We start from the raw sequence: 25,981 nt of genomic DNA on the forward strand, positions 1-25,981 counted from the left end.
TAGATGGGGAAGCGGGCGCCCTCTGGGAAGCAGGTGGACTGGCGTGATTGACCTTGCCTGGCCGCATTTAAATACCTTCTCCCAAAGGAGTCTGAGAGAATAAAGACCGGCCTTTTCCCACTCCCGCAAAATGGCCCTAGTGGTCATGAGGGGAAGCAAGGCACCTCTCTGATCTGTCACTGGACTTCCAAGGCTGTGAACTGGAGCCAGCCTGGGTCCATTGGGGCAGTCCAGAAGGGGCTTGGCTGGACACCAGGCTCTACTAACGTCCCCAACACTCCAGAAGCGACTGCCTTAACCTGTTTGCTGCAGAACATGGTTGCTGAGGTTTGGCAACTTCAGTTTGGGAGGGAACGTGGTGTTCCAAGGTTTTGAGCAGGGGGTTTAGTGACTTAATAATTAGAGCAGAAATGTGGTCAGAAATGAGTCGAATGCGAGGCGATGGCGAGCGGAGCCCGTGCGGGTGGGCGACGGGCGTCCCAGCAGGCGTGGGCAGTCCCTCTGGCTGAATCCTGCCCCCAGTCAGCAGAGAGCAGGCAGGTGGTGACACCCAGAGCTCCACCCACCCCAGGGACGACTGACACCTGGGCTTTGAAGAGGATTCGCTGACGGCCAGGATTCAAAGTGATCTTCCTGCCCACAGGTGCAGAGTCCTGGCTGCTCGAGGCCACCACGTGATGGATTTGGGTTCTGCCAATGATGTGCTGCGACTTTTCCATACCAGACTGTGTGTGTGACACCAAGTACACCCTGGGCACACGTGAGAGAAGACACAGGAAATGCACGCGTCGTGTTCCTAAGAGCACACGCATGCCCAAAGGGGCACCCACGGTCTTCTGTGTCAGAAGTTCAAGTTCTCTTTGAAGTCCTTGAATCTGGGTAGACACAATGAGCCAGAGTGCTGCTAGGACAGAGCTGTGACCCTGCGTTCTGAATGCCAGACCGGTATTTCAGGACACACGGAGGAGGGAGGTGTCCCACGCCCACCAGGGGTGTGGATGTCACATCTCTAAGCAGCAGTGCGAGCACGGCGTCCAGACACTGGTGTTTCCGCCATGTGAGTTCACTTGTTCCCCGGGAGAGGTGGCAGTGGCCTCTAGGACCCTGCACTGACAGTCACGTGTGACCCTCCGTGCCCCTTGTTCCCACCCAGGGTGTTGTCGGAAGATGTCCCTTGGCCAAACGTGGTTGGTTTCTTAAGAATGAACTAAGTTCCTAAGCATGGAAGCGAATGCTCCTCAAAGTAAATACTATTCATGTCACCCTTCTTTCCTCCTCTCTTCCCTTCCTTCCTTCTGGTAGCTAAAGATAGGTGGATCTTCCCCAGGTCCCACTTCAAGACCTCCACCCCTCCCACTGGCCACGGCTGTGGTCACATTCACCATCTCTTGGGAGGCGTTTCCCTTCTAGGCGCTCCCAAGCACCATCCTGGACACCCACAAAGCTGTCACTCACCAGGCAGGTGCACACCTCCTGTGTGTCTCGCCACGAGGTCGTCTGCACTTCTGTTCTGGTCCAAATGTCACTGCCTCTGTGAAGCCTTCCAGAACCCTCCTTCTCCACCAGTCAAGTCCCCAGTCCTGCCCAGCACCCCACTCCTGAGGCAGCCCAGCTCACCCACTGTAGAGCAGTCACTCGTCCCGCCCCCCGCCCAGCTCAGCCCAGCGCCTGATGCTCCGTCAATGTCTGAGGAGCAACAGGTGAGTGCTGTCACCTTTCTGATTGATTTTGATTGCCACCTGACACTCTCCAGGACCCCCTGGCAAATGGCTCCCTGTGTACTGAGGCCTAGGTCAGGCTGAGCACAGCCACCAGGGGCCCGAGTCCATGGGGAGTTGGACAATTCCCTTCCCTAGAACCTGCAACTCCTCTCCCCTAGGCAGCTGACCTCCAAAAGTGCCTGGCCCTGACTCTTCACCCAGTGCTGGTGGAAGGAGGAGGCCTTTGACACCTCTGCCCCAAGCCTGAGGTCCCTCCACCCTCCTTTGGCTAAGTCAGGACTTCAGCCACAGCAGAGTGGAGGCAGCTGGCCTGGGTCAGACGACATTGCCAGGGGCCTAAAGGCTACTTGGACGTGTAGGAAGCGGGAGCAGTGGGTAAGGCAGGGGAGCTGCGAGAGTGAAGGGGAGGCCATGCATCCCTTCGCCTCCCCCACATTCGGCTCAGCCTGGGTCCTGGAGCCAACGCCATGGCCCTCTGTGTGGGCGCTCCTGGCTGCAAAGTGGGAGGAGACTCATATCAGGGCCAGGGAAACACTGCTTCCCATGGGTGCTCGTGGAGGCTGCTGGCCCCGAGTTTCCAGAAAGCCCAGGGTGGCCATGAGCCCTCAACACCAAAGGGGCTCAGTTGGGTTGAGCCCTGTGGGTCAGAAGGCTGTGAACCTGATTCTGGGCACAGAGAGCGCCCCGAAGCCCCTCCCCCAGCATTGCCTTAGAAGCCCACAAAGAGCAGAAGCCGAGAGGACCCCTTCCCAAGCAAGTGGTGACCACGGGCAGTGGGGAGTCCCAGGGCCCCACTCTCCGAGGTGGGTGTCAGTACAGGATCTGAGAGCCAGAAGGACATCCTCCAAGCCTAGAACCACCCTCGGCAGGTGAAGCTGGGGACGCTTCCCGGCGTTCCTGGCCTGTCCCTCTGCAGACCAGACACTGCCCTGCCTCGGATCTCCCTCAAGTGTCTGCCTTCAGGGCCTCCAGATCCCAGAGCGGTACAAGGGGGCTGAGCACGGCGCCTGCATCATCGCGTTGTTGTGGAGGCTGATGGGAACACGCCCCAAACACGCAGCCCAGAGCCCAGCGCCTGCTCTTTGGCTGGGGGACCACCGTCACCATCACCCACCTCCGCGGGACCTGGAGGGGAAGCCACACCAGATGAAGCTGCGAACCAACTTGTGACCCACACCCAGGGACTGGCGTCCAGAGCTGCCTCTCCCGGGCCCAGGCCCAGCATGGCTCAGCGCCTGGCTCTTGGGCTCGGGACTGGGGAGAGGGGAGCTGGTGGGCAAGGCCTTGGTTAGCGCCGGGGGTGTCAGATGCCACCGCCTCTGGCAGCCGGGCTGAGACTGAAGCAGGTGCCCCAAGGGTCCCCTCTGAGTGCCAGAGCTGCTTTTCTCTACCGAGATGTCATGGCTCTGCCGGCCTCTGCCAGCGTCTCCCTCAACACCTGCGCTTACAGCCTCAAGCTCCCAGAGAGGAACGAGGCTGCTTTGTGAATGCCTCCGCAGGCGAGGGTGGGCAGCTCCTGCTGTCGGGCCAGGGCCTACTCAAAATGTCACGGAGAGATCAATTTTTGTCTCTCTGAGAACAAAATGACCCAGCCACTGTGGCGGGGGGAGGGGGGAGGCTGGAAGCTGAACTCTTTGGAGAATTAGGGAAAGATGCAAGACTGTTGAAACTCAGGTGTCTGAAAATCCCCAGGTCTCCACCAGGTTCATCATCCAGGTGACTAACGTTTGTGACCTGGGCACAGATGGTTGGAAGGGCAGAACCCCAGGTCCTGGCTCCTGAGGAGGGGATACCGAAATCTGCATTGTCAACTGTCTCCCGCGGTGACGCCTATGTCAACTTGAAGAGCCAACAGCTCCATGCTGATGGCTAGAATCTTCTGGAAAGTAGTGGCAGCCCCAGAGGTAGCTGGAATCTCTTCTTCCCTGTGCTGGTCACAGTTCAAAGGACACAAACTGGGCGGGGAGAATTTTGGCTCCTGATAAAACACCCTCATGCAAATCAAGCAAATTAGTTTACCCTGTGTGTGAGTCTTATTCTAACAAGGCTCAGCCTTTGGTTCCTCCAAGGGCTCACAACCCAGCCAGGAGGGGGCGCTGTCTACCCGCAGGCAGGCAGGTACAAGGGTGGCAACCAGGACAGGACCTCGGCTGCACTCTTTCCATCTTAGAGAGGAAGGCACCATGAAAAAGAAAATTAATGTCACAGACAGGAGGCCAGAGGTTTATTGCTCATGGTGACGGGGAGCTGAGCTTGGTCCCAGAGTGACACGCGGTCAGTGAGATGGGACTCCAGGGGCCGCCCACCCGTCTGACGTCTAAGTACAGACAGGTGGGCTCTCTGTGGGAGGACAGACCCCCATGAGCCACCTGCCCCAAGCTCGCTGCGTGGACTGTCCCCTGGAGCCCCAGGGGTCTGAGGTCCCTCCCATCCAGAAGAGGCCTACGGAAAAGCTAGAATGGTCCCCGAGTGGCTAAGCAAGGCAAATTCTGATGATGCCGGGGTAGGAACTGAGCCCTCGTGTGGCTCCAGGAATCCAAAAGCCTTTCCTTTCAAGGCTTTGCTTTCAAGCTTCTTAAAAACGGTTCCATCATTAAAATCCTTACAATTCTCATCAGCGCTGGGGTCTTGAACTTTGAGCCTCACGCTAGCTTCAAGCCAATAGGTGCCTCACGCCCTTGACCTAAGCGCTAAGAATCTCGGCGCCTGAACGTGTTGTACCTGAGAAAACCATGTGATGTCTGGTGAATTAAATGACCAAAATGAGGTAGATAATTCAGCCGGGAACGAGGAAGCTGGGGGAAGCCTGTATGGATGGCGAGAGATGAACACCAACACGCATCTGAAAGTAATTGGAGCAGTGCTGCTTGGTGCTGATTTGCTAATACAGCGGCTTTTCTTCCTACTTCCCCTCGGGTTTTAATGCCTGAGTCTGTATTTACAGAGATCAATGGACTTACCTGGAGTCCGTCTCCATGATGCCAACAGAACTGGTTTTATTGGTTTCTAAGCAGTTTTGGGGAAAATTATGAAATGTATCTTTTAAAGATGCTGGGTGATCGCTTTTGCTCCCTCTCTACGGGAGAGGAAAAAGAGACACAGTTGTTCCTGGAGAGTGGGGTGTGGTGTCTGCAGAGCGGCCAGAGAGGATGCGCCACAGTCATCCCTACACATGATACTGATGGAAATGTGTTTTGCCACCCGAGCCTGCCTGTCTGCCAAGCTCATCCTCCAGGCCGCCAACGCTTCACCCTGCTCTGGGAGTATTTGTGTGGACAGGGAGACACTCTTGTCAGATTCAGTTGTACACACTGCCTTGACTTCCTGTTTGCAACCCCAGTGGGCCTTGTGGTGTTGGGGCGCTGGAGGGTAAGCACTGCTTGTCCCGAGCAAGACCGCACACACGAGAACATCTGCCATCATTCAAACTCCAGTGGCCCAAGAGCTCTGACCCACAGCAGTTGCATTTCTGTGACACGCGGTCACGCTGGCAGTGGTGTGTTGGCTCAGCTTCAACAACCGGCTCTCTGTGGGCACACAGTCTGGTGGATCTTTAACAACTGCCCCTCCATTGCGGAAAAGCCTGATTTATAGTTTTTACTGATTTTCATGGTATTAAAAACTCCTGCCACAGCTGATTTCAAGCTACTAACTCAGACATGGGAAGGGACGCGGCCCGTTGGCTGCCCGGGGAAGGTATGAGCACACCTCCAACAGCGACGGGAAGACGTCAGAGCCACCGGCAGAAGCTGTGTACTCATACGTCCTAGTCTCCATGGAAACCTGAAGCTAGACAAGGCCAGGCCAGGTTGTTTTCTAAATGAGGATCTATGGGTTAATCAGATGCCATTGTTCCAAAGAGACATGAAGACGCTTCTCCACCCTCAAATACCGGGGCACCTGGCAGTGCACGCCAACAGACTTCCTCCCCCCAACTCCTGCAAAGTTGGGGCCCACGGAGCTGGCAGGGGCAGCGGCCTCACTCGCCATCCTCTGCCGGCGGAGTAGGGAACGGAGGAATGACTCCTCCTGGCGCTCGGAAATGAAAGGTGAGCAAAGACGGGTGGGCAGAGAGCTCGGTCCCCTCCCCTGCTTCTTATGAAATCGAGATGGGGGGGGGGCTGCTGACGGACTGGCACGCGTCACAGCACGCTACAGAATCTCACTCCCCTCCCTCGCGCGGGGCACTCTCTTGATCATCGGACAGCCCCTGGGTCTGTCAGTCCTTTGGGAAACTGTGCAGGTATCAACCACCAGGACACTGGAATCCAGCACAGGAACGTCAAGGCCACGTCCCTGCCCGTGGTTCTTCCCCGCCCGTCTCACAGGCTGTGCCAGTCAAGGGGAAACACGGCCTGGAGATTCGGGTCACAAACGGGGAGGGGGAAGCCCAGTAAGCCACTGTCCTCCAGTGGCTGTGACACGAACACCAGAAGCAGACGGCCTCCCGGAGAGACCTCCAAGAAGCTAACCCATGGACTGACTGATCACCCGCCTCCTGAGCCTGTCTTCGTACTCAGACTGTCCACACAAACGTTAGTTCTTTTGGCTGGGGAGAGCGACAAAATGCATCCTTTCTAAGACACCGGTTGGCAGCCATGGGACAGCCACTGATTGTTAAACGTGTCCCCCTTGAGCGGAGCCCGAGAACCCCAGCTGGGAATGGTTTAGTGGTGCCAGCTGGGTGGCTTCTGGGTTGAAGCAGCCACTGCTGCCACGTGGGAAGGAGTCGCCATACTAGATCTGGGGCCGGATGGCCACCACTGGCCTCTTTCAGCATGACCCGAGTGGCCCAGGGACATCACCCACACCCAGTGGTCAGCAAGCAGGTGCACACCATGCTTCCACCCGCCACCAGCACTCTGCATCCTTGACAGTGATGACCAGACGGAGTGCAAGCCTCCGGGGAGCCCTGGTGAGTCCAGCATCTCCAAGGATCGTCTCAGACAGAGCGGCCCGAGCACAGCCCACGGCACCCATTGGTGATAAAGGGGCCGGTCGAGCATCGGCCCGTGGGGAGCCAGGAAGCAGGCCCGGGGCCCCTCCAATCCCGGGAACCAGAATCGCTGAGCTTGCTGGGAGGTTGGCCGTGAGCGCTGTCCACCCAGCGGCCCCCAGCCCGCCCTTCCTTCTTCTCCCCAGCGGGGGTCTCATCCAGCAGCGGGGGCGTGGTCCTTTACTCGGACACGGGCAGAATGTTCTGGCTGTGAGAGTCGCCTGTGAGGCCCGAGGAGCGGATGGAGCGTCTGTTGAGGATCCTGTTCAGAATCTGCTTGCAGGTCTTGCGGTACTGGTGTCGCAGCAGGGAGTAGACGAAGGGGTCTGACGCGGCCTTGCTGTAGGCCAAGCACTTGGACAGCACCCCCCAGTGCGAGCCGATGGACGCCGTGGAGGACAGCTCCACCAGCCTGCGGAGAGAGGGGGCTGTTACCAAGGGCACTGTTAGGTATGACCTTGGAGCCAGGGAGCAGCCTTCCAGTCTGTGCCTGGCCCTGGCCACTTCCTGGTCATGCCTCAGTTTCTCCAACACCCGCTCTGCAGGAGACGGGGACAGCAGCCGTCTACAGCCACGACGGGGCAGGGGGTACACATTCACCAGGTGCTTACCTCATTCTTTTTTTAAAAAAAAATTTATTTATTTGAAAGGCAGAGATACAAAGAGAGGGGGGAGAGTGAGAGAGAGAGGGAGAGAGAGAGAGAGAGAGGTCTTCCATCCCCTAGTTCACTGCCCAGATGGCCGCAATGGCCGGGGTTGGGCCAGGCTGAAGCCAGGAGCTGGGATTTTCTTCTGGGTCTCCCACGTGGGTGCAGGGGCCCAAGCACTTGGGCCATCTTCCGCTGCCTTCCCAGGAGTTAGCAGGGAGCTGGATCGGAAGTGGAGCCCATACAGATGCCACAGCACCAGCCTCTGTCTTCATCCTGGGCACTGTGCTGATCTGGTTGACGCCCGGGGGTCTGACTACTCCCATTTCACACCTGGGGAGCTGCATGTGCCAGGGAGTCAAATCATCTGCCCGAGATCACTTGGCCGGTCAGCCGGAAAGACAAGGCTTGAACCCTGCTCTGTCTGCCCCTGAAGCCCAAGCCTAACTCAGAAATGGGCTAAGAACGTGACACTGGCATCTAATTCGGCTCCAGCTCTGCTAGAACCTGGCCTTGTGATGCTGCCCAAAACGTCTCACTCCGGGACCTGCACGTCCCGTGGAAAACAAGGAGGTTGAATGAACTCGTCTTTGGAAGGGTCTGCCCGAGCCCTGCTCCCAGCCCGGCTCTGCCTCCGAAGGGGCTGCGCGGGAAGACGGAATCAGAATGTTTTTGCAAATTTTCTGCAAAGCTCAGAGCTTCTTGCCAGGAAGGCCTCCTCCCAGCCGGGGGATTCTTTGGTCTTCGATGACAGCAGCAGCTAGGGAGAGGCAAGAAAAGCCACAGCCCGCGTGTCAAACGGGCCGAGTTCTTAGCGTCCTTCTGCACTCAGTGAGCAGCTGGCTGGTGTCAGCCTGTGAGGTCCACAGTGGCCTCCGTGGTGCCGGAGGGTTCCCTGGCTCAGCAGCTAAGTCGCTTCCTCTCCTCTCCCCGTGTGCACACCACCCTTGGCTGGATTTGGACATTAGCAGAAAAGACCAGAGGACCAGGAGAAAGCTAGGAGGTCATAAATTCCCCCTCCCTCACCCCCACTGTCAAGTGAGGAAACTGAGGCCTGACCAGGGTACTGGGGCTGCCCAACGTCACGGAGCAAGTCCGTGGCCCTGCTGCTCTAGCACCTGTGCCCTGTCCACCCGTGCTCGTGGGTGTCTGCAGTCTGGAAGGCGGGCGTGGCTCTCAGCACCGTGGGCTGCCCAGGAGAGGCCCTGTCGCTCTGTCTTGCCAACGTTAGCTGACTTTCTTGATGCCTTCCTTGGGTGCAGGTGGTGCGGGCAGGCTGCAGAGCGAGCCGAGGTCGCGGGCGGGGCGTGGTCCTCCGTGGAAACGCCTCCGTCCTGAATAAGCCCCCGGGGAGTCCATGCTGAAGCCCCTCTACTTCCAGCTTCAGCACAGCTGCCGCCTCGTCCTCCGACCCCACGGGGGATGTGGCTGTTTCTTCCCACGTCCTCCGGCGGCTGCTTCGGGAAACGGAGCTGCCGGCATTGGGGACATCGGCCCTTTTATGAAATCTATTTTGAGAAGTGATGAATCCACAGGGACAGAAGCCCGAGTTTCGCACTCATCTCTAATAATCACAATGAAACCACTCAGCCCCAACCCATTGCTGCCGTGAGATGCCAAAATGTTGGTCTTCTCTGGTTGTGACATCCAGCCGCAAGAAAGCAAGACATCGTCAGAGCGTCAGCGAGACCAAACCCTGCAGGGTCCACGGACTTCACACAAGGAAGTGACTCGGCTTCCGGGTGACGAAGAGGGCAAACTCCAATCGCAGTTGCTTCTCAGAGATGTCTCGTGAGGCCTCCATGCCCTGGTGCAGCAACGGAATTCCCAGGGGAGGTCTACTGCGGGCAGCGCTCTGGGCGCACAGGCTCTATTCTCCCAATCAGCCCGCAGCCAGAGGATCACGACTCCCTCTTCACAGAGGAGGGAGTGGAGGCTCAGCCAGGGGGAGCCGCAAGCCAGGGTCTACACGGGAAACACCTCTCCGTGTGACTGCGGTCCACGGCCACGCTGGAGGCCACGCTGGAGGCCACGCTGGCATCTGAGCATCAGCAGTGCAGAGTGGAAGAAGCGAGCTCCAGGCTCCCTTCTGGTTCCCAGAGCCTCTTTTCCATGAGGCCAGGATGTGGCCTGTGGTCACTCGCCCCTGAAAAGCCAGTGTCCGGCCCCTCTGTCAGGACGTCTGTCGCCCCACGCTCAGTGAGTGTGGGCTTGGACACGGCTCCCATGCAGCCACTCCCGGGGGACGTGGGACGCCCCCTGCAGCCTGGGGGCCGGTTTCCTGCTTTCCCTGTGCCTGCCGTGGCTGGCTTTGCCCCACACCATTAGCAGATGGGTCAGAGCAAAGCCACTGCGGGCTCCTCCGTTCCGGCACCAGCCTGGCCCGCCAGCTGCCTGGTCCCGGAGTGTGCGCCAGCATCTCTACTTCCAAACCTTGAATTTAAAGCAATCAACTAGCGCCCAGGGTCTCTCCCCATGCTCTCCTCCCTCTCCCCATCTCACTTCCCTTCCCCTCACCTCACCTCTGTTCCTCTCTCTCTCTCTCTCTCTCTCTCACACACACACACACACACACACACACACTGCGCAGCACGGCCCACAGAACCTTCCTGGGGAAAGCAGCCCGATGTCTTCCCAGAACTTCAGGGCGACTTGATATGTATATTTGAAGACCTATGAGTCATAAGCTGCTGCTTTAAATTCCCACGAGATATGAGACAGGAGGAGTCGTTTATTAATAGAATATTGACACCCAGGAGCCACCTGCAGAGCCCTCTCCCAGCCTTGCTTTGAGAAGCCACAATGAAAGCACTGTCAGATGCGCCGGTGTTGACTCCGATGATTTAAGACAACCGTAATTATCTATAAGCATATATTGCTGCAGAGTTAATGGCCTCATAAAGGTTTCTAGACACATGAATTTTAATTCGGATAATGTTTAATTCAAGCTTTTGGACGAGACTGGGTGTGGGATCTGCAGACCCTGGGAGGATGCTCTGGGCGTTGCGGGCACACAGCTGGGGTGACTGTGGGCTGTCAGTGCCATTGGAACGTCAAGATGGAGTTCTGTGAATGTGTCCCCGGCTCTGGTCTTCAGGCCCAGCACACGGCGGAGCTGCACCAGAGACTGGGGATGGCCCCCTGTCACCTCAGCACCTTGGCTGGAGAAACCAACATGCCTGCCTTTCCCACAGGAGCCCGTGCTGTCTGGGTTCACTGACCGGATGCTGCGGCATAGGGAGAGGGATCAAAGACGTATTCCTGGGACACCTCTGTGTCTCCAGTGCCACTGGAGACGTGGTGTGGCCCAGAGGCTAAATGAGAGCCAAATGGCTGGACTCTGGCCTTCAGCTTGTGGCCACGTCTGTGGGCAGCTCGTGTCACCTCTCCGAACCTTGGTGGGACCTGCAGAGGAGCTGTACAAGGTGCAACAGGACATGCGGAGGAGCCCCAGACGCATGACAGGTGTGCACTTAGGGACAGGTGCACTGATGGGGACTAAAACGTCTTCACGGTCACCAGGAAGCTTGAGGGTCGAATCAAAGACTGGAGCAGCTCCAAGACAGCCACTCCCCTCTCTGGGAAAGCTACCAGGCAGCTGTGAAGTGACGGAGGCAAGGAGAAAGGACCCCCAACTGGCCAGCAGGGTCATCTCAATCAGCTCCAAGGGGTGGCAGGTGTCACAGCAGAAGCCCCCTGTCCGCCTCAGCTTCCCTGTCCTGCCGACTCTTGGTGCCCCTGGACACTGCATGAGGTCAGCTCAGACTCTCCACGTGTCCTCCACTACAAGGTCCAAGACGGCAGCGGGGCCGGTTGCCCGCACATGGACAGAGATCGAGGAGCTGGGGGACGATCAGTTTCTGCGCCCACAGCTCCATAACGGCTGCGCGTGACACCAGAACAGCTCGGTCTCCGTCATCTCTTACGTCACCTCTATTTCTGCAGGCCTCATGGCTTACAGCTTACAGGACCCCTGCAGTCCTCTGGGGGAGCAAGCGGGAAGTATGTCCTCGGCTCAGAGGAGCGCAGAGCCGTGCCCGGGAGCGGCCGCGCTCACAGCAGCGCTGGAACCTCAGCTGAGTCACTTCCTGGCCCTGTGCAAGGCTGGGACCTGAGCCTGTCACCCATCTGCACAGTGAGGTCGTTGGATCTCTGTCTCCCCCTCTCTCTGCAACTCTGACTTTCAAATACAGAAACGTACCCTAAAAATTGGGGATATTAGAGGGTGCACACCCGCTGCAGGCCCCGAGTAGGGACTTACAGAATTTTCAAGAGAAAGGGACACTCCTGAATTGTCTTAATAGCAGATCTTGTGTCACTTCCCCCCCCCCCCAGAGCGGGTGAGGGGCAAGGCTTCCTGCCTCCAGCCCCCTCCCTGTCTGGAGCCCCAAGTCCCCTCCTGACCTCAGGGAGGGAGATGCCCACTCGGCTGCTTGGGAAGCATCTGGGGGAACTGTGACGCCAGGCAGGGGCTAGGGAAGGTGGGCGAGGAGCTGAGGGGACGCTGGTCACTGAATGGCTGAAGGTTCCAGGGCTGGGGAACCTTTTTCTGCCAAGGGCCATTGGGTATTTTTAACATCACCCAAGGGTCATACACAGTTACCCACTTAAAAATTAGCCTGGTGTAGACTGAATTTCAAATCACTCCTGCGGGTGCCTTGGCAGGGCCAGACCAAATGATTTCAAGGCCATGGGCAGGATGTTCGCCGCTCACCCTGGAGGCAAAGGCACTGGCACCTGTCACGCCCTGGCCCCCCGACCACTGACCGGAACTGGCCGGCAGAGCGTGCCGGGCCCAGATGGGCGGAGGAGCCTCCTCCGGGAGAAAACTTGATCTGTTCTCTCCAAGTTCAGCCTCCCGCTGTGGAATGATGCAATGGTGATGAGGTCCGCACGTTTTTCTCAGGCCAAGTCAGGGAAATCCGGCGCGGCTTCCAATGTTTCCCACCTCTGCACTTGCAGGTGCTGCGTGGCCCCCGTGGCTGTGGCTGCCGTGGGAGACCTCGCCCACACTGTCCCACTCCCTGCACAGCGGGGCCCACATCACGGGCTCCAGCCAGGCTGGAGGTCTTACGTGCAGGTCAATGCCCCCATCCAGGGTGTCCCCGGGCCAGGCCTCCTCTGCAGGGACTGTCATGCTCGGCACAGGGAGGTCCTGGAGCAGTGGGTGCTGACACGACAGGAGGGCCGGGCTGCGCCTGTTAGGAGGCGAGTGCAGGGCACCTGCAGGAGGTTGGGCCGGAGCGGCTCCTCCACACCCAGGACAAGGGCATGCGGGCTGGTGGCAGTGGTGTCACCACAGCCGTCTTGGGTGTTCCTGAGGCATCCTGGGTGGCGCTCTCCCACCCAGCAGGTTGCCACCCACTTGTGCAAGGATGAATAGCTTTGGGAATGCTTTTAAAACCTCAAGATGCATCGGATCCATTTGGAGGAAGATTGAGCTGTCAATCTACCATGGGTTTTGTAATCAGAAGAGAGAAAACCCCAGAGTGGGGCCACAGCCCCAGGTTCCAGCCCCCTCCCCCAGGGGCTGCCAGAAGAGACCGTCTGTGTCCCTTCTTTCTGCGGCTTCTCCCTCCCCCCGGATGTGAGCTGTGACCTGGGGGGGGGGGGGGGGCTGTGAAGACCACAGAGGGCATAGGGCCAGGCCTGGGCCACACGCACCAGTGTTCCATGTCCTTGGGCCCTCAGAACACTGCAAGGGCCTGAGAGGCCAGGACACTGATCGGGTCGCACAGCAGGAGGGGTGGGGCCGAGGCAGACCAGCCGCACTGCCAGTCAACTGCTCTCCCTGAGACAGCACCAGAAGCCCCTCCCCCTGGGCTCCTGCACGGGTTTTGTGTCCATGGAAAACCTTGACTCGTGCTAGCACTGGCTTCCTGGCTGGGCGCAGTGGGTCCAGACCAGTGACCCTCAACCAGCGAGGAATCTGCTCCCCAGGGCACCTATGACGCCTTCAGGAGACAAAACTGGGGGGTGGGGGGGCACAGAGCTTCCGGCCTCTGGCAGGTGCTCCCGAGCCTCCTACACCATACAGGACCACTCCTCACAGCGAACAAGCCCCCAACACCGACCTGTCGGCAGTGCCGGGCCGAGCAGAAATTCTGGAAGAGAGACCTGGTGGCTGTGCTCAGCCCCGGCCAGACCCACGGGAGCCCTGCAGGCAGCTCTGGGCCCCACGTGAGATGCAGGCGGTGCTGGCTGGGGAAGGGAGGAGGAGGCTGGCCGGGGGAGGAAGCCCACAGGTGCTGGGAGCACAGGACACCCCCTGCGCCAACCAGAGCAGGACTGGGGGCGGGAGCTCCCGCCGTGTAAGGACCTACAGGGACGGCTGCCCACGGTGGCTGCGCTGCTCCGGGGACTGTGGTGTGCTGGGGGACAGCTGCTCCCCTCCAGGCTGATACTGCACTGTGCTCCCTCCACCCGCCCCCATCTCTCTCTCTCTCACACACACACACACGCACACACACACACACCCCTCTGCACGGATCTTACCTGCCAGACCCACCCCAAGCACCCTCTGCCACCTCCCAGTAGAACGTCAAAGCTCCCTTTTTGTCATCAACTCCCCGTTAGGCCTCTTAGGAAACAAAGCTGGGGGCTTCTATTTCCCCTGCAGCGTGATCCACTGGGTGATCCACGTTTTCAGGCTTTCTTAGTGTCCCCAAGCTAGAGCAAGCTGGCCTGGGAGAGGCTCAGCCTGAGGGCAAGGTGGGGTCGGGGGTGGGGGGAGGTCTGGGAGAGAACATGACAGCCTCCTGGCGCCTGACCTGGCACTGGCAGAGACCTCCTGCCCACCCACGCCAATGGCCGAGAGGGCCCACCCGCCCGGCACCGATGGCAGGAGGCCCAGGCTGCTGACCAGAACCTTTTGGCTCTGAGGCTAACCCCGAAGAGCTCACGGCTGGGGCGGGGAAGCATGCACCGTCCTCTCGCTGAACCTAGAGAAGTCATGGCTGCCTGACCTCCCTGCCCCGCCTCCCCCTCGCCGTGGCCAAGACAGGCTGACAAGTGCCCTTCAGAGCCCCACAGAGCCCCCGCCCCTGCCCTGCCCGCAGCTCACCTGGTGATGACGTAGGGGGCGAAGCACACCAGGAAGGTCCCTATGAAGGTGCTGATCTTCTTGGTGGCGCGCTGCCGCCTCCGCTTCTGTTCCTCCAGACAGCGTTCCCGCACGCTGCGCGTGGGAGAGGGGAGAGGGAGTCACGGGTGGCCCGGCTGGGTCAGAACGGGGTGCTCTCCACAGCACAGGCAGGGGCCCCTGGCGTGGGCGCTTGGCTGCAGACCCAGAAAGGCCCGAGCCCTGTCTTGGCTGTCTGACCTTGAGCGAGCTGGGGACATCACCAAGGCTCAAGGTCACACCTGAACACAACACAGGCTGCATGTTCTTCATGTGTACGTCATTATTTTATATGTGCCAGAATAAAAGGCCACAAAAGGTTGCCTTGAGGATTAAATGCACAAAGCACAGAAATGCATGACATACCCAGTGCATGAGGCACGCAAAGCGATTAGCCCGGTGCCTGGGTACAAACATGAAGGCTCCGGACGCCTCGCTCCTCCACCGAGCGCCTGCCTGCACCAGCCCCAGGCACGACTCTCCCGGCGCTCTCTCTGAGTCTCTTCCCTACCACGACTGACCAGGATTACAGTGAAGACTGTGAGGGTGCAGCTGCCCCGTGATTCGCTCGGCTGCTAAGCGGAGGCAGGACTTGAACCCATGCCCCTGCCACTCAAGCTGACCTGTGGCATCTGGGGCCGCCTGGACTCCCTGTGAGGCATGTGGCGCATGGCTTGCTTTCCCCCACATCTTCCATCACCAAACCTCACCCCTGCCTTGAGCTACAGATTCCCCCAGAGATCAGGCTTGGAGAACGAAGCGGCTGCCAACTCCCCGTGGAATGGGGCACACAGCTCTGAGGACAGAAGGGGGAGCCATCCTCGTCTCTAACGTCACCCTGGGCCTGCATTCCGCTCCGGGACTCTGCAGAGCTGACATCTCAGTGCCAGCTGACAGCAGGGTCTCTTGCAACCCTCTGCCTGCAACAACAGGAAGTACATGGGCAGCACCCCCCCCCGGGGGGGTCCCAGCTGTGAGCTTTCCTCTGCTCCCTCTTATGGCACCCAACACGGGCATCACCCGAGGTGGGCATGCATCGTTACCGTTCAGTTCAAAATAATCTGTGACTCCACAGACAGCCAGAGAGAAAGACTTCAGGATTGTGCAGGAAGTGAGAATAGCTTGGCAGAGCCAGGCCTGGGCTGCAGGGACCCGGCTCTGAAAATAGGCCAAGCTGTTCGAGGAAAGCGAGTAGCAGACAGAGAACGCACGAGCCCAGCCACGTGCGCCGTCCACGCCGGGGCAGCCTCCCCCTCTTTCCAGGGGAAACATCATTCTGACACCTAATTGCAATGTTTCTTCATCACGCAGGCTGTCACAGATGGGCGATTCCGAATCATTTGGATGAGATTCGGGCAGGGCCTTTCCCCTGTTGGTTTCTGCCTCTCCAGGAATTCAGAGTTGGAAACTGGAGTTGACCTTGGTACAAATAGGTTTCCTACTGGCTGAGAACTTACTGCTCATGACTAATGCCACTGATTAACTTCTAATGACTAATTGGAATAGCAACCCACATTTCTTGAGTTTCCAATGTATTCCTCCTCAAACACCCTGACGGGGTTCCCATGCATTTGCTTAGTCCACACTCACACCTCTGTGAGATGGGGTTGATGGCTAGGGCCCCACTTCTCCGATAATGAGATTGAGGGCCAGGGGGATTAAACAACCTGCCCAAGCTCACATGGCCGACATGTGGAGACAGGTGTGTGAGCAGTTGGTACCAGCTTATCTGGGACTGGAAGAAGACCTGCTTCCCACCTCCGAGAATCCCTCTCCATCCCAGGCAAACTGGGATGGTTGGTCATGCGTGGTAGGTGATGGCAGGACCCAGGCTGTGTATGGCCCTGCATCCTGGGTGCCCCCTCCCAGCTAGTCAGCATCATCACACACTGCCACGGGGTGGGGGGCAGACCCCAAGGCACCCAGCAAATCCACAGAGTAGAGCCAGGGGCCTCAGGCCACACAGCTACAGCTGGTGACTCCCCAGTTTTTGCTGTGTTCCTATAGAATGTTCTACCCATGTCCTCTTTGCTCCTGTGATGCACGGGCTGCAGGTTGGGGGAAGAAGGGCAAAACCCTCCCCCAGAGTTCTGGGTGCAGAGAGTGGACCAACTTTACTGTCCTGCATTTTTTTAGATTTATTTACTTGAAAGGTTAATGACCAGAGTCAGAGGCAGAGAGAGGGAGATCGTCCATCCATTGGTTCATTCTCCACATGGCTATAACAGCCAGGGCTGGGGCAGGCAGAAGCCAGGAGCCAGGTAGTGCATCCTGATCTCCCAGATGAATGGCATGGGTCCATGTGCTTGGGTCACCTTCTACTTTCTCCCAGGTACATTGCCAGGAAGCTGGATTGGAAGCCCAGAGTATCTGGAACTCAAACCAGCCACTCAAATTGGGGGGGTGCAGGTGCCCCGAGCAGCAGGCTGCCTCACTACACACAGCACCACCCCAATTGTCCTGCCAGTGAAGCCAAAGCCCAATAGCCTGGGAACCTGCGCAGTCCCAGGCAGAGCAGGTGACCTGAGGTTTGGCATTGTTCGGCAGAGGCCTGTTTGTTTTCATATTAAGTCTTCTCCATGGACTTTCAGTGCAACTGACGCGAGCTGTGCTAGAGGGTTGGGGTGTGAGGCAGGACACTCACCCCAGGGGATCGAGGCACCAACACTCAATGGCTGTGGCCTTGGTGAGTTACACAGCCTGTGTGTCAGCTTCCTCGTCTCTTAGGTGAGCAGGATAAGGATGCTGCACTCCTGCCCCCGTGGGGTTGCACTGAGATTGCTGAGTTACCACGTGAGAAGACCTGTGGTCCTCCCATTGTTAGGGTTCTTCAACAAATTTCTGTTGAACACCTCAGTGTCGGCGCTACCTTGAACTCCAAGACCACAGGGCTCCCTCCCTCTGCAAATGTCCCCTTCCTGCCCACGACACTTAGGAGAGAGCGACGGCTGTAACCAGGGACTGTAAGAGAGAGCCGGGAGTCAGGAGGCCTGAGACTGAGTCCTAACGCTTGGGCTGGCGCTGCGGTCCTCTCTGGGCCTTCAGGGGTCCGGTGACAGCTGTTTCCTAACCACAAGTACCTGACCTGATGCCGAGCACAGAGGGTGTCTGCAGCGTGGGCACTGTGGCTGGGGGTCAGCATCCGCATGGGCCCGGTCACATAGCAGCTGGCACAGACTCTGGTGGTAGGAGAGGTCCACTCCAGTTCAGAGATGGGGAAACGAGGCTCAGAGAGGGGAGGGACTTGCCCACCCAAGACTGGACTGCAGGCAGGGCTCGAACCCATCCTTGACTCCAGGGAAGCAGCACAGCCTTCCTCTTGTTACGTCACCTCCTAAGTGAGCACAAGAGCAGCTCGCCCTCGTGCAGAACAAGGCAGGGCGCTGGCTTTGCGCTTGCCGTCAGCTCCCTGTAGCTCTGCAGAGCTGAGCTCCCTGGAACCGTGCAGCTCTGACAGCTGCTGTTCGTTCCTCTGCAGACGGGGACATGGAGGGTGGCCAGATTCAGGACACGCCCATGGTGGTACGGCGAGTCCGGGGCAGAACCAAGCCTCCTCCCAGGGATTCTGACTCGGGTTCTGGAATGTTCATCCCCTAGACTCCATGGACCCCTGCAGGATCAGCAAGTGATGAGCACTCGCAGGCACTCCCAGGCCTGATGGTGGCACTCAGAGTCCTGGGACACAGAAGGCAAGAAGCTCATAGCTCCCCCGAGGCCACCTGGCCAGGGACGTCCAGCCAGGGTGTGAGCATGGGTGTCAGTGTGGGGGTGGGCTGCAGTGTCCTGAGTTAGTGTGAGATAAAAGGAGACAGGCTGGCTGGCACTGTGACAAAGAGATGCACTCTGGTAACTTTCAGTAATAAGACAAAGGGGATGGGGAGTTCTGTGTGATCTCGGCTAAAACCTTGAAGCTGCAGGTGCCTCCCTGACCCTTCACTGGACCTGGGTCCTGAGTGACCCCCAGATAACTGTGGCTGACCCAAAGTCTACCTGCTGCCTGGCCATCAAGAAAGGATGCCCGGGAAGGACCCAGAGCCCACACCATGAACACTCCCAGATGGACCTAGGTTGCTGTTTTGACTTTACCTTAAGGGAGAGCTGACTGCTTGTGGGTTCAGGACACTGATGTGAGCAGTCCCGCCCTCAGATCCAGTGACAAGGGTTCCTGCCCTGGGCCCTGCACAGGCCCACAGGCCCACATCTCTCTCCACAAAGCAGAATTCCATAGGGCTAAGGAGAATTTCCACCCAGAGCCCAACCTTTCATTCTAGACCAAACCCTAAGGACCTGATACTCTTTGCCCAAATACTGTGATCCTGCTTCCAAAATTTGTACAGGCACCTCCTGTGGTCCAGCCCCTTGAGGGTGAACCAGGCCTCCTGCATGTTGGACTCAAGGCCTGAGGGACTCAAGCCCTGAGAACAGCCATGCAAGGGGCATGGATGTGTAGCATGCGTGTGCTGTGCACCTGGAGCCGGGAGGCCCCTGTGGGGCTGGGTAGAACCATGGGTGGGAGGTGAGATAGGTGAGCCGTGCAGCTGTCCCCAGCATGCGTGAGCCCGACCTCCGTGGAGCTTGAGCACTGTCAATCTGAACCCAGCTTTGCAGGATCTTATAAAGGCACATAGACCTGCCAGATAGGGAGATGGACCATGCTTCACTTGATAGTTCATGAACTTCATTAGGAACTCTGCAGTCCATATGCAGGGTATGCAGCTCTATTTCTACTATTGTTCCGTCTGCAAACCTCAGGGAAGACCCAGGCGTGAGTCCTGGCTTGAGCCACTTTCTACATCTGAAATCAGGCCAGCGGCTCCCTTGCTGGGGTCTCCCAATTTCCTCCCTGGTAAAGTCCGAGGCATGGTTGGGTTCTGTCTCCCTAAGCCACTGCTCTGCCACTCTCCAGGATCGGCACTTAGCAGACGTGGTCCCCAGGGCATCGAGGGAGCAGCAGATCACTGGGACCCAGTTAGGCTCAGGGCACTGCCCTGTCAAGTCCCTATCACCACCATTCTGCTTCTAAGAGATCATTAACCGGACTGGTGAGTGCGGAGCTGGGCTGGACTGGGAAGAGCCGGTCACCCACGTCTTTGCCAGCCCCACCTGCTAGGCCATGCACGGTGGCACACGGGGAGTCTGGAGCTGTGGTTTGGGAAAACAGAACCGTGCACCCTGAGTAGGTGCGTGATGAGTATTAGAAACTGCCAACTGTTCCTAAGAAACCACCACAGAACAGCAGGTGTGGGGAGTGCCTCTCAGAGCCCCAGATTTAACTAAGAAGAGTGGGTCCCCGATGCTTGGATGGAGGGCAAGACCAGGGGTGAGGCACCTCCCCACCCTGCAGAAGTCACACACCACCGGACACATCATGACAAACACCGCAGTGGGCCTCAGAAAACGGGAAACAAGTCCCTTTCGGTGAAGGCCAGATGGCACCTGCTGCATGGGCCATCCAGGGAAGGACGCCTGGTTTGTGCTGACCAGGGGCTGGTGTCCCCAAACCCTGCAGACTCAGAGCACCAATTCCCAGGAGTTTCTCATTTGTACAGAGGAAGAGTATGGAGCCAAGATAGAAGCCCCTGTGGAATGGCTGCCCCCCCCCCATGTCCATCCCCCCACTCCCTCACTCAATGGAGGCCATTCCTCAGGTATGGGCAGGCCAGGGGCTGGGTTGTCACAGCTGCTCACTGTTCTGTAATCTCAGGGAGCCAGGGTGGGGGGCAGGGGAGTGGCCTGTGGGACTGGCCAATCCCTGCCCATAAACCCCACATCTGGCCAATGAGACCCACTCTTCCCTCGAGGGTCCTGGGGTGCTGGGAGCAGGGGCTGTTCAGAACAGCCCAGGGCCCGCGGATGCAGGAAGTGGATGCTGCCTCTGCAGCCTGGGTCTGTGTCCACGGTGTCTGGCCTGGGGCCTGTGAGAGACTGGGAGAGCAGAGCTGGCTGCACCTGACAAAGGCTGAAAAGGGTCCCCACTCTTCCTCTTCTGAGCTTTGGAAGAAGAGCAGGGATGGGGTTCGTACCAATATGAGTAAGAACCGATTTGTTTCCCGGCTCTATCCGCCCTCTGCTGTAGACTCACGGTGAAAGAAAGCTTCTCTCTAGGAAACTTTAAGTCCCCGGAGTTCAATGACATCTTCTAAAGCAGTCCCGGCCCGAGCCCTGGGGATACAGCTTCTGAAACAAGGTTCCCCCAGCCCTGGGTGACAGAAAGGGGACTGCTCTACAGCGGTGGCTACAGAAGGTTTCCTTAGGTACTGAACCACGCACAGACTCATGCAACTGGAGCAGATGTGTGAGCAATTGTGGCAAGAAGCTTGCCCCAGTGCAGAACCAGGAATGGCTGTTCAGGGGGCGACAGTGAACAGGTGCATCCATGCCCTTCTATGTGCAGCCACGGTGAAGTTCAAGGACTGCTTGCTGCTGCTCACGAGCAGGAAGTGCTTAGCCAGGAGCCCTGGCTCAGGCGGACACCTCTGGCCTGTCTCCCTCCCCCTGGAGGACATGCACATCCTGGGGACAGCCCCACCCCCCACCCCACAGGCTCCCCTGGGCTCCCAGGGTTCTGCTCTCACAGGAGGGCCCTTGGATCTGGGGTCCCTGCTCTTTGCCTACCTCACTTTCTGCGCCATCTGGGGCCCAAAGCCCCCTTACTCAGGGTCCCGGGCAGCAGAGGAGGTGGCTGCCTTTCCCTGGAGGTAAGAACAGATGCCACAGAGGTACCGCAAGCTCGGGACGGCCCGGGTAGGAATCCCCTCCTCCCCCTGAGAGGCTCTGGGAATGACCGGGGTTCCAAGCAGGTGTGTGGTCTACTGTCTCCCCCAACTTCCTGACAAACGGCAGCCAGCGTGGAGGGGAGGGGGGAGAGCAGGTCGAGTCCCTGGAGCCTGGGGACGTTCCTCCCGTGGGGGCTTTTGGGCCCCACATCTGGGGGACACTGGACAATGCTCTCTGGGGAAGGCAACAGGTGCCTGATCCCCTCCAGCCCACTACAGGGGAAGATGCAGCCAAGTTCCATGCCACAGGGACTCCCAGGCACACTAGGGTGGAGAGACGGAGGCAGTGGGGCCACCAGAGAGGGAAGATTCACAGCAGCAGCACCGTCGGCTTCCAGAGCTCGGGAGGGGCTCCCCAAGCAGCCAGCCCCAGCTCTCGGGCCCTGCTTCAAACCCTCTGCCTTCCCACAATCCCCTTAACGTGCAATCTGCCAATGCACGGAAGGCGTCGCCGAAGCCCAGCCAAGTCTGACTCTGATTTGTATCCACGCTTTCCACAGCCCCTCTAGGCCGATGTCCTGAGCACCTCTGTAAGTCGCAAGCACTGGCTGCTCTGCTCACCCTGGTCTCCGAGGAGGAAACCGTTGGCCCAGGCCCTACACCCGGAGCGGGGGGGCCTCCCACTCCCGCTGAGCCCCTCGTTCCCGGCCAGGGCGAGCCGGAGGCGCACTCACCTGGGGTGGATGTCCACGAGCAGGACGAGCGTCTGCATGGTGATCACGTCGATGCGCCTGCAGTGGAAGCGGGCCACCTTGAGCACCTTGAGGTAAGTGAAGCACAGCACGACGAAGGACAGCAGGAAGCTGAGCGCGTGGAAGGCGCCGGTGAAGACGGCGAAGCGCAGGCGCTCCTCGGGCCGCCGGCTGCACAGCGTGCAGGACGCGTACAGCTGGTGGAAGCCTAGCCAGGACAGGGCGAGCGCGGCGGCCGGGAAGGTGAGCGCGTGCAGCCACGTGTAGGCCACCATGAGCGCGGCGTCGCGGAGGCGCATCTTGGCGCGGTAGCTCAGCGGGAAGACCACGGCCACCCAGCGGTCGATGCTGAGCGCCGCCATGCTGAGCATGGAGTTGGCGGCCAGGAAGGTGTCGAGGAAGGCGGCCAGGCGGCACAGGCGGTCGCCGGCCGGCTGCCGCTGCGCCACGACGCCGGCCAGCGTGAGCGGCATGTTGACCACGGTGCACAGCAAGTTGCCGCACGTGAGGTTCAGGGTAAAGAGCGCCGGCGCCTGGCGGCGGATGTCGGCGCTGTGCAGCAGGCACACCAGCACCAGCGCGTTGGACAGCAGCGAGACTCCCATCGTGCCCACCAGCAGCCCCGCCAGACCCGCGTCCCAAGAGTTCATGGTGCGCGCCCGCCGCGGCGCTCAGGGTCCGCAACCCGGCGCCGCCATGGCGCAGCCTGCTGCCGGCTCAGCCCCTCCGCGGCGCTACCGCCGCCCGGCGACCCCCGGCCCCAGCCGCCATGGCTCCCCGGGGAGCGTGCAGCCACGCCGGATCCCCACGCCACCTCTCGGGGCAGGCGTCGGAGCGCGCAGCAAACCCGAGGCACCGCACCAACCCGGGGCAGCCACCCCGGACCCCGCGCTGCTTACTGGGCAGACAGCTGGGCGCGCAGCCACCCCGGACTCCGCGCCACCACCGGGGCAGGCACCTGGGCGCGCAGCTGATCCCTGGTTCCGCGCACCACCTCTTGCCCCGGTGCGCCGCTGAACCCGGAGCCTTTGGCGCCCTTGGATCCTGGCTGGTGGGCGCCCGCCGCCCCGCTCTGCCTCTGCTGGCCCCCGCCCTCACCCCATCGCTCCAAGCGCTGTCTGTGCTCCGCGCACCCTCCTGCTCTGGCTTTCTCTCTGCCTCCCTCTCGGCTCGCTCTAGCTCGCTCTCCCTTTCTACTCTCGCCTCCACCTCTCTCTCTCTCCCCCTCCCTCCCTCTCTGCCTTTCTCTAGCGCTCTCTGCTATTCTCTCCAATCTGTCTCTCCCACCCCCAATTTCCTCCTCCCTTCTGGTTCTTCCCCTCCTCCCCTTCTTCCTTCCTCCCTCCCCCCCTCCCTCCCTTCCTCTCTCTCTCTCTCTCTCATCTGGCTGCTTCTGTCACAGAAATCCCCGCTGATGAGAGCGTACACACACACACACACACTCACTCACACACACACACAGAAGCACCAGCCCTGAAGGCTTCTGTGCAGAGTGACTGGCTCCCTCTGGCTCCCCCTCCCCCACCCTCTGATCCTCCCCATGTGTGGCAAAGAGGAGCCCAGTGGGGGAAGTCTTTGGGAGATAAAAGGGGTGTGCCTGGACACCTTGGTACCCCAGTGCCTCCTGCCCAGCCTGAACATGAACAAAGCCAGACCCTGGCCCTTCAGGTCCTAGCCCCCCGTCCCTCCCTGGAGCATCCCAAGGCTGATGGCCCTCCCTCTCTGGGCTGAGCTGGGGGAGCTCAGGCGGGGTCCTTTGGCTGAGCCTTGTGTGGCCCAGGGCTGGGCCCAGATATCCTCAGGGGTTCCCCAGGCTGTCTCCTGGGCAGCTGCTGCACTGCCCATGCCCTTTTCCCAACAACATCCTCGGGATTGCTGGAGGGACCTTGGAGCTGGCCATGGCATCCCTGGGTGTCCCCTCTGCTAGGAGAGGCCTCCCTCTGAGTGCTCCCAGCAGGGTGTGCCTTCTTGCCCACTGCCAGCCTTGGCCTCAGGGTGGGAGGCTGGGGTGGCTCAGCATGCCTGCAGGCAGGTGTGCAGGTGCGGTGACCCTCTGTCCTTGAGCCAAAGGGTCAAGTGTAGGGGTGAAGTGTAGGGGTGGAAGGCGCAGCCCTCAGAGCCTCTGCAGCCCCCTTCACCTCTGGGAGGGGCCTCCTCCTCTGCTGACAGCCTGCGCCCTGTTAGCAAGCTCAGGCTCCATCCTGAGTACCGGCAGCCCTGTGCGAGAACCCCACAGCGGACCTCAGTGCACCGGACAAAATCAGCCAGCACGAGGACCTTTTCCCCAGGGAAACTGGGGTGTCCCTTCTCCGAGTGCCAAGCCTATTACCGGTGCTCGTAAAACGAGGCACCAGGAGCAGGAAAGAGAAGATATTCTCTCTGCATTTCCACAAATGGTGTTGAAGAGCGGCTACTTGAGAGAAGGGCACCTGTGCAGAGCGGGCTGCTGGGGCCGGCCGATGCCAGCTCGTGGGCGCCCGTGGTGGACATCTCCCTCCACTGTGCTGCAGTGACAGTGTGTGGGTGGTGACTACAGCGCTGAAATCAGAGCAAGCTGCAGATCAGGGCTCCCCCACCTTGAGCTTCCGAGCAAATGTTTACCGACATGCCACTCACTGGTGTCCTGAGATCCTGGCGAGTTACGTCCCTGGCCCTCCTGAGACAGGTTGTAGAGGTTTCCAGTCGACCTTTCAGAGCTGTGAACACTAGTGCCTAGGAGGACGTGTGCTCCCTGAGCAGGAAGCAGGACAGGAGGCCGCCCGTCTCCTTGCCCTGTGGCCTCCGCACGCAGCCTACAGATTTCAGGGTTGGCTCTGTATCTTCTTTATACACCTGGTTTATGACCTGAGAATGAGGGGTCCCCTGTGTGTCTCCCCCATTCCCAAACAATGCATTCCCACAGATAGGCCCTGGACGTACCTACTATTTGGAGTAAATACGTCAGCTGTGTTTTGGGGACCCCACTGGATCCGAGATGATCACACGTTAGTGTGAAACACCTGTAAACCTGGGGTGCTGGGCCAATGCCTCATCAGAGTGCCTGGGTCTGCACTTGTCATGGGCCCCTTGGGTGACTCCATTGAGGGTGGGCCATGGCCACACGGTGGGGGCAGGCTCTGTGAGCAGTGTCAGGCAGGCAACTGGGTGCCTGTGTGTGGGTAGGAAGCACAGAATGTGAAGAGTTAACTGATAGTCTCACAGCACACTGGAGTGTGCGAAAAGTGTCCAAGTTCATTCAGTCCTTGCAACAATGACAGGAAGAAGAGCTGTCACTGCCCACCTCACAGAGATGGGAACACAGAGGCTCGAGGACGCTGAGTGATTGGTGCTGCCCAGGAGTCGGCAGGGCATGGAGCCAGCACCTGCAGCCCTGCGGCTTGGTCCCCTCTGCATCTCCGGAGGTCCTCAGCCACACTCTTAGAGGCTCCCTTGGCCTATAGCTTAAACGTATCTGAACTTTGCAACACCTAAGTGCTGTTGGAGGCTGGGTAACTAGGTCCAGGAGAGTAAACCAGTGAACACACGTGTGCACACACACACATGCATGCACACACGTGAACACACATATGTGCACACACACCTGCACACATACAAACACACATCATTTTGAAAACGATTTCTTCTCTAAATTCCTAAAGGTGACATTGAAAGGTTAAAAAATGCCAGAAAGACACAAGGAACACTTTAAGTTGGTTTTCTAAAGAACAAAAGCTCATTTTCTCCCGGTTTTGGACATCATTTCCTGCTCCCAGGTGGGCTGTGGGAGGACAGATCTCCATAGTGACCAGGTCCCCAGCCCCCTTGGCACCTGCCAGGCTGGACCTCACTGAGCACAGGTCCCACACACACTCACAGAGAAGAGGCCTTGACACAAGTCCCCCCACTGCCCCTCCAGGAGAGGACTTGGGAATCCAGCCCACCTGACCAGAGAACCCCTTCCAGGCAGCCGCCCAGTGGCCAGGTCTGAACATCGCGCTCCTTCGAGCCCGAGAGACAGCAGTGACGGAACGCTCATGACAGCGTGAACAT

General features: G+C 59.1%; 1 protein-coding gene across 1 annotated transcript; it reads right to left on the reverse strand.

The window, feature by feature from the left end:
- Window positions 1-6,897: 6,897 nt before the first annotated feature.
- On the reverse strand, window positions 6,898-22,602 carry GPR26 (G protein-coupled receptor 26). The gene is made up of 3 exons (XM_062215119.1): window positions 21,935-22,602; window positions 14,428-14,541; window positions 6,898-7,129 (listed from the first exon to the last, which is right to left on the reverse strand). The coding sequence occupies exons 1-3, from the start codon at window positions 22,600-22,602 to the stop codon at window positions 6,898-6,900; spliced, it is 1,014 nt and encodes a 337-aa protein (XP_062071103.1).
- Between the last annotated feature and the right edge of the window lie 3,379 nt (window positions 22,603-25,981).

The sequence above is a fragment of the Lepus europaeus genome, chromosome 17 (assembly GCF_033115175.1).
Source record: "Lepus europaeus isolate LE1 chromosome 17, mLepTim1.pri, whole genome shotgun sequence".
NCBI classification, from domain to species: Eukaryota; Metazoa; Chordata; class Mammalia; order Lagomorpha; family Leporidae; genus Lepus; species Lepus europaeus.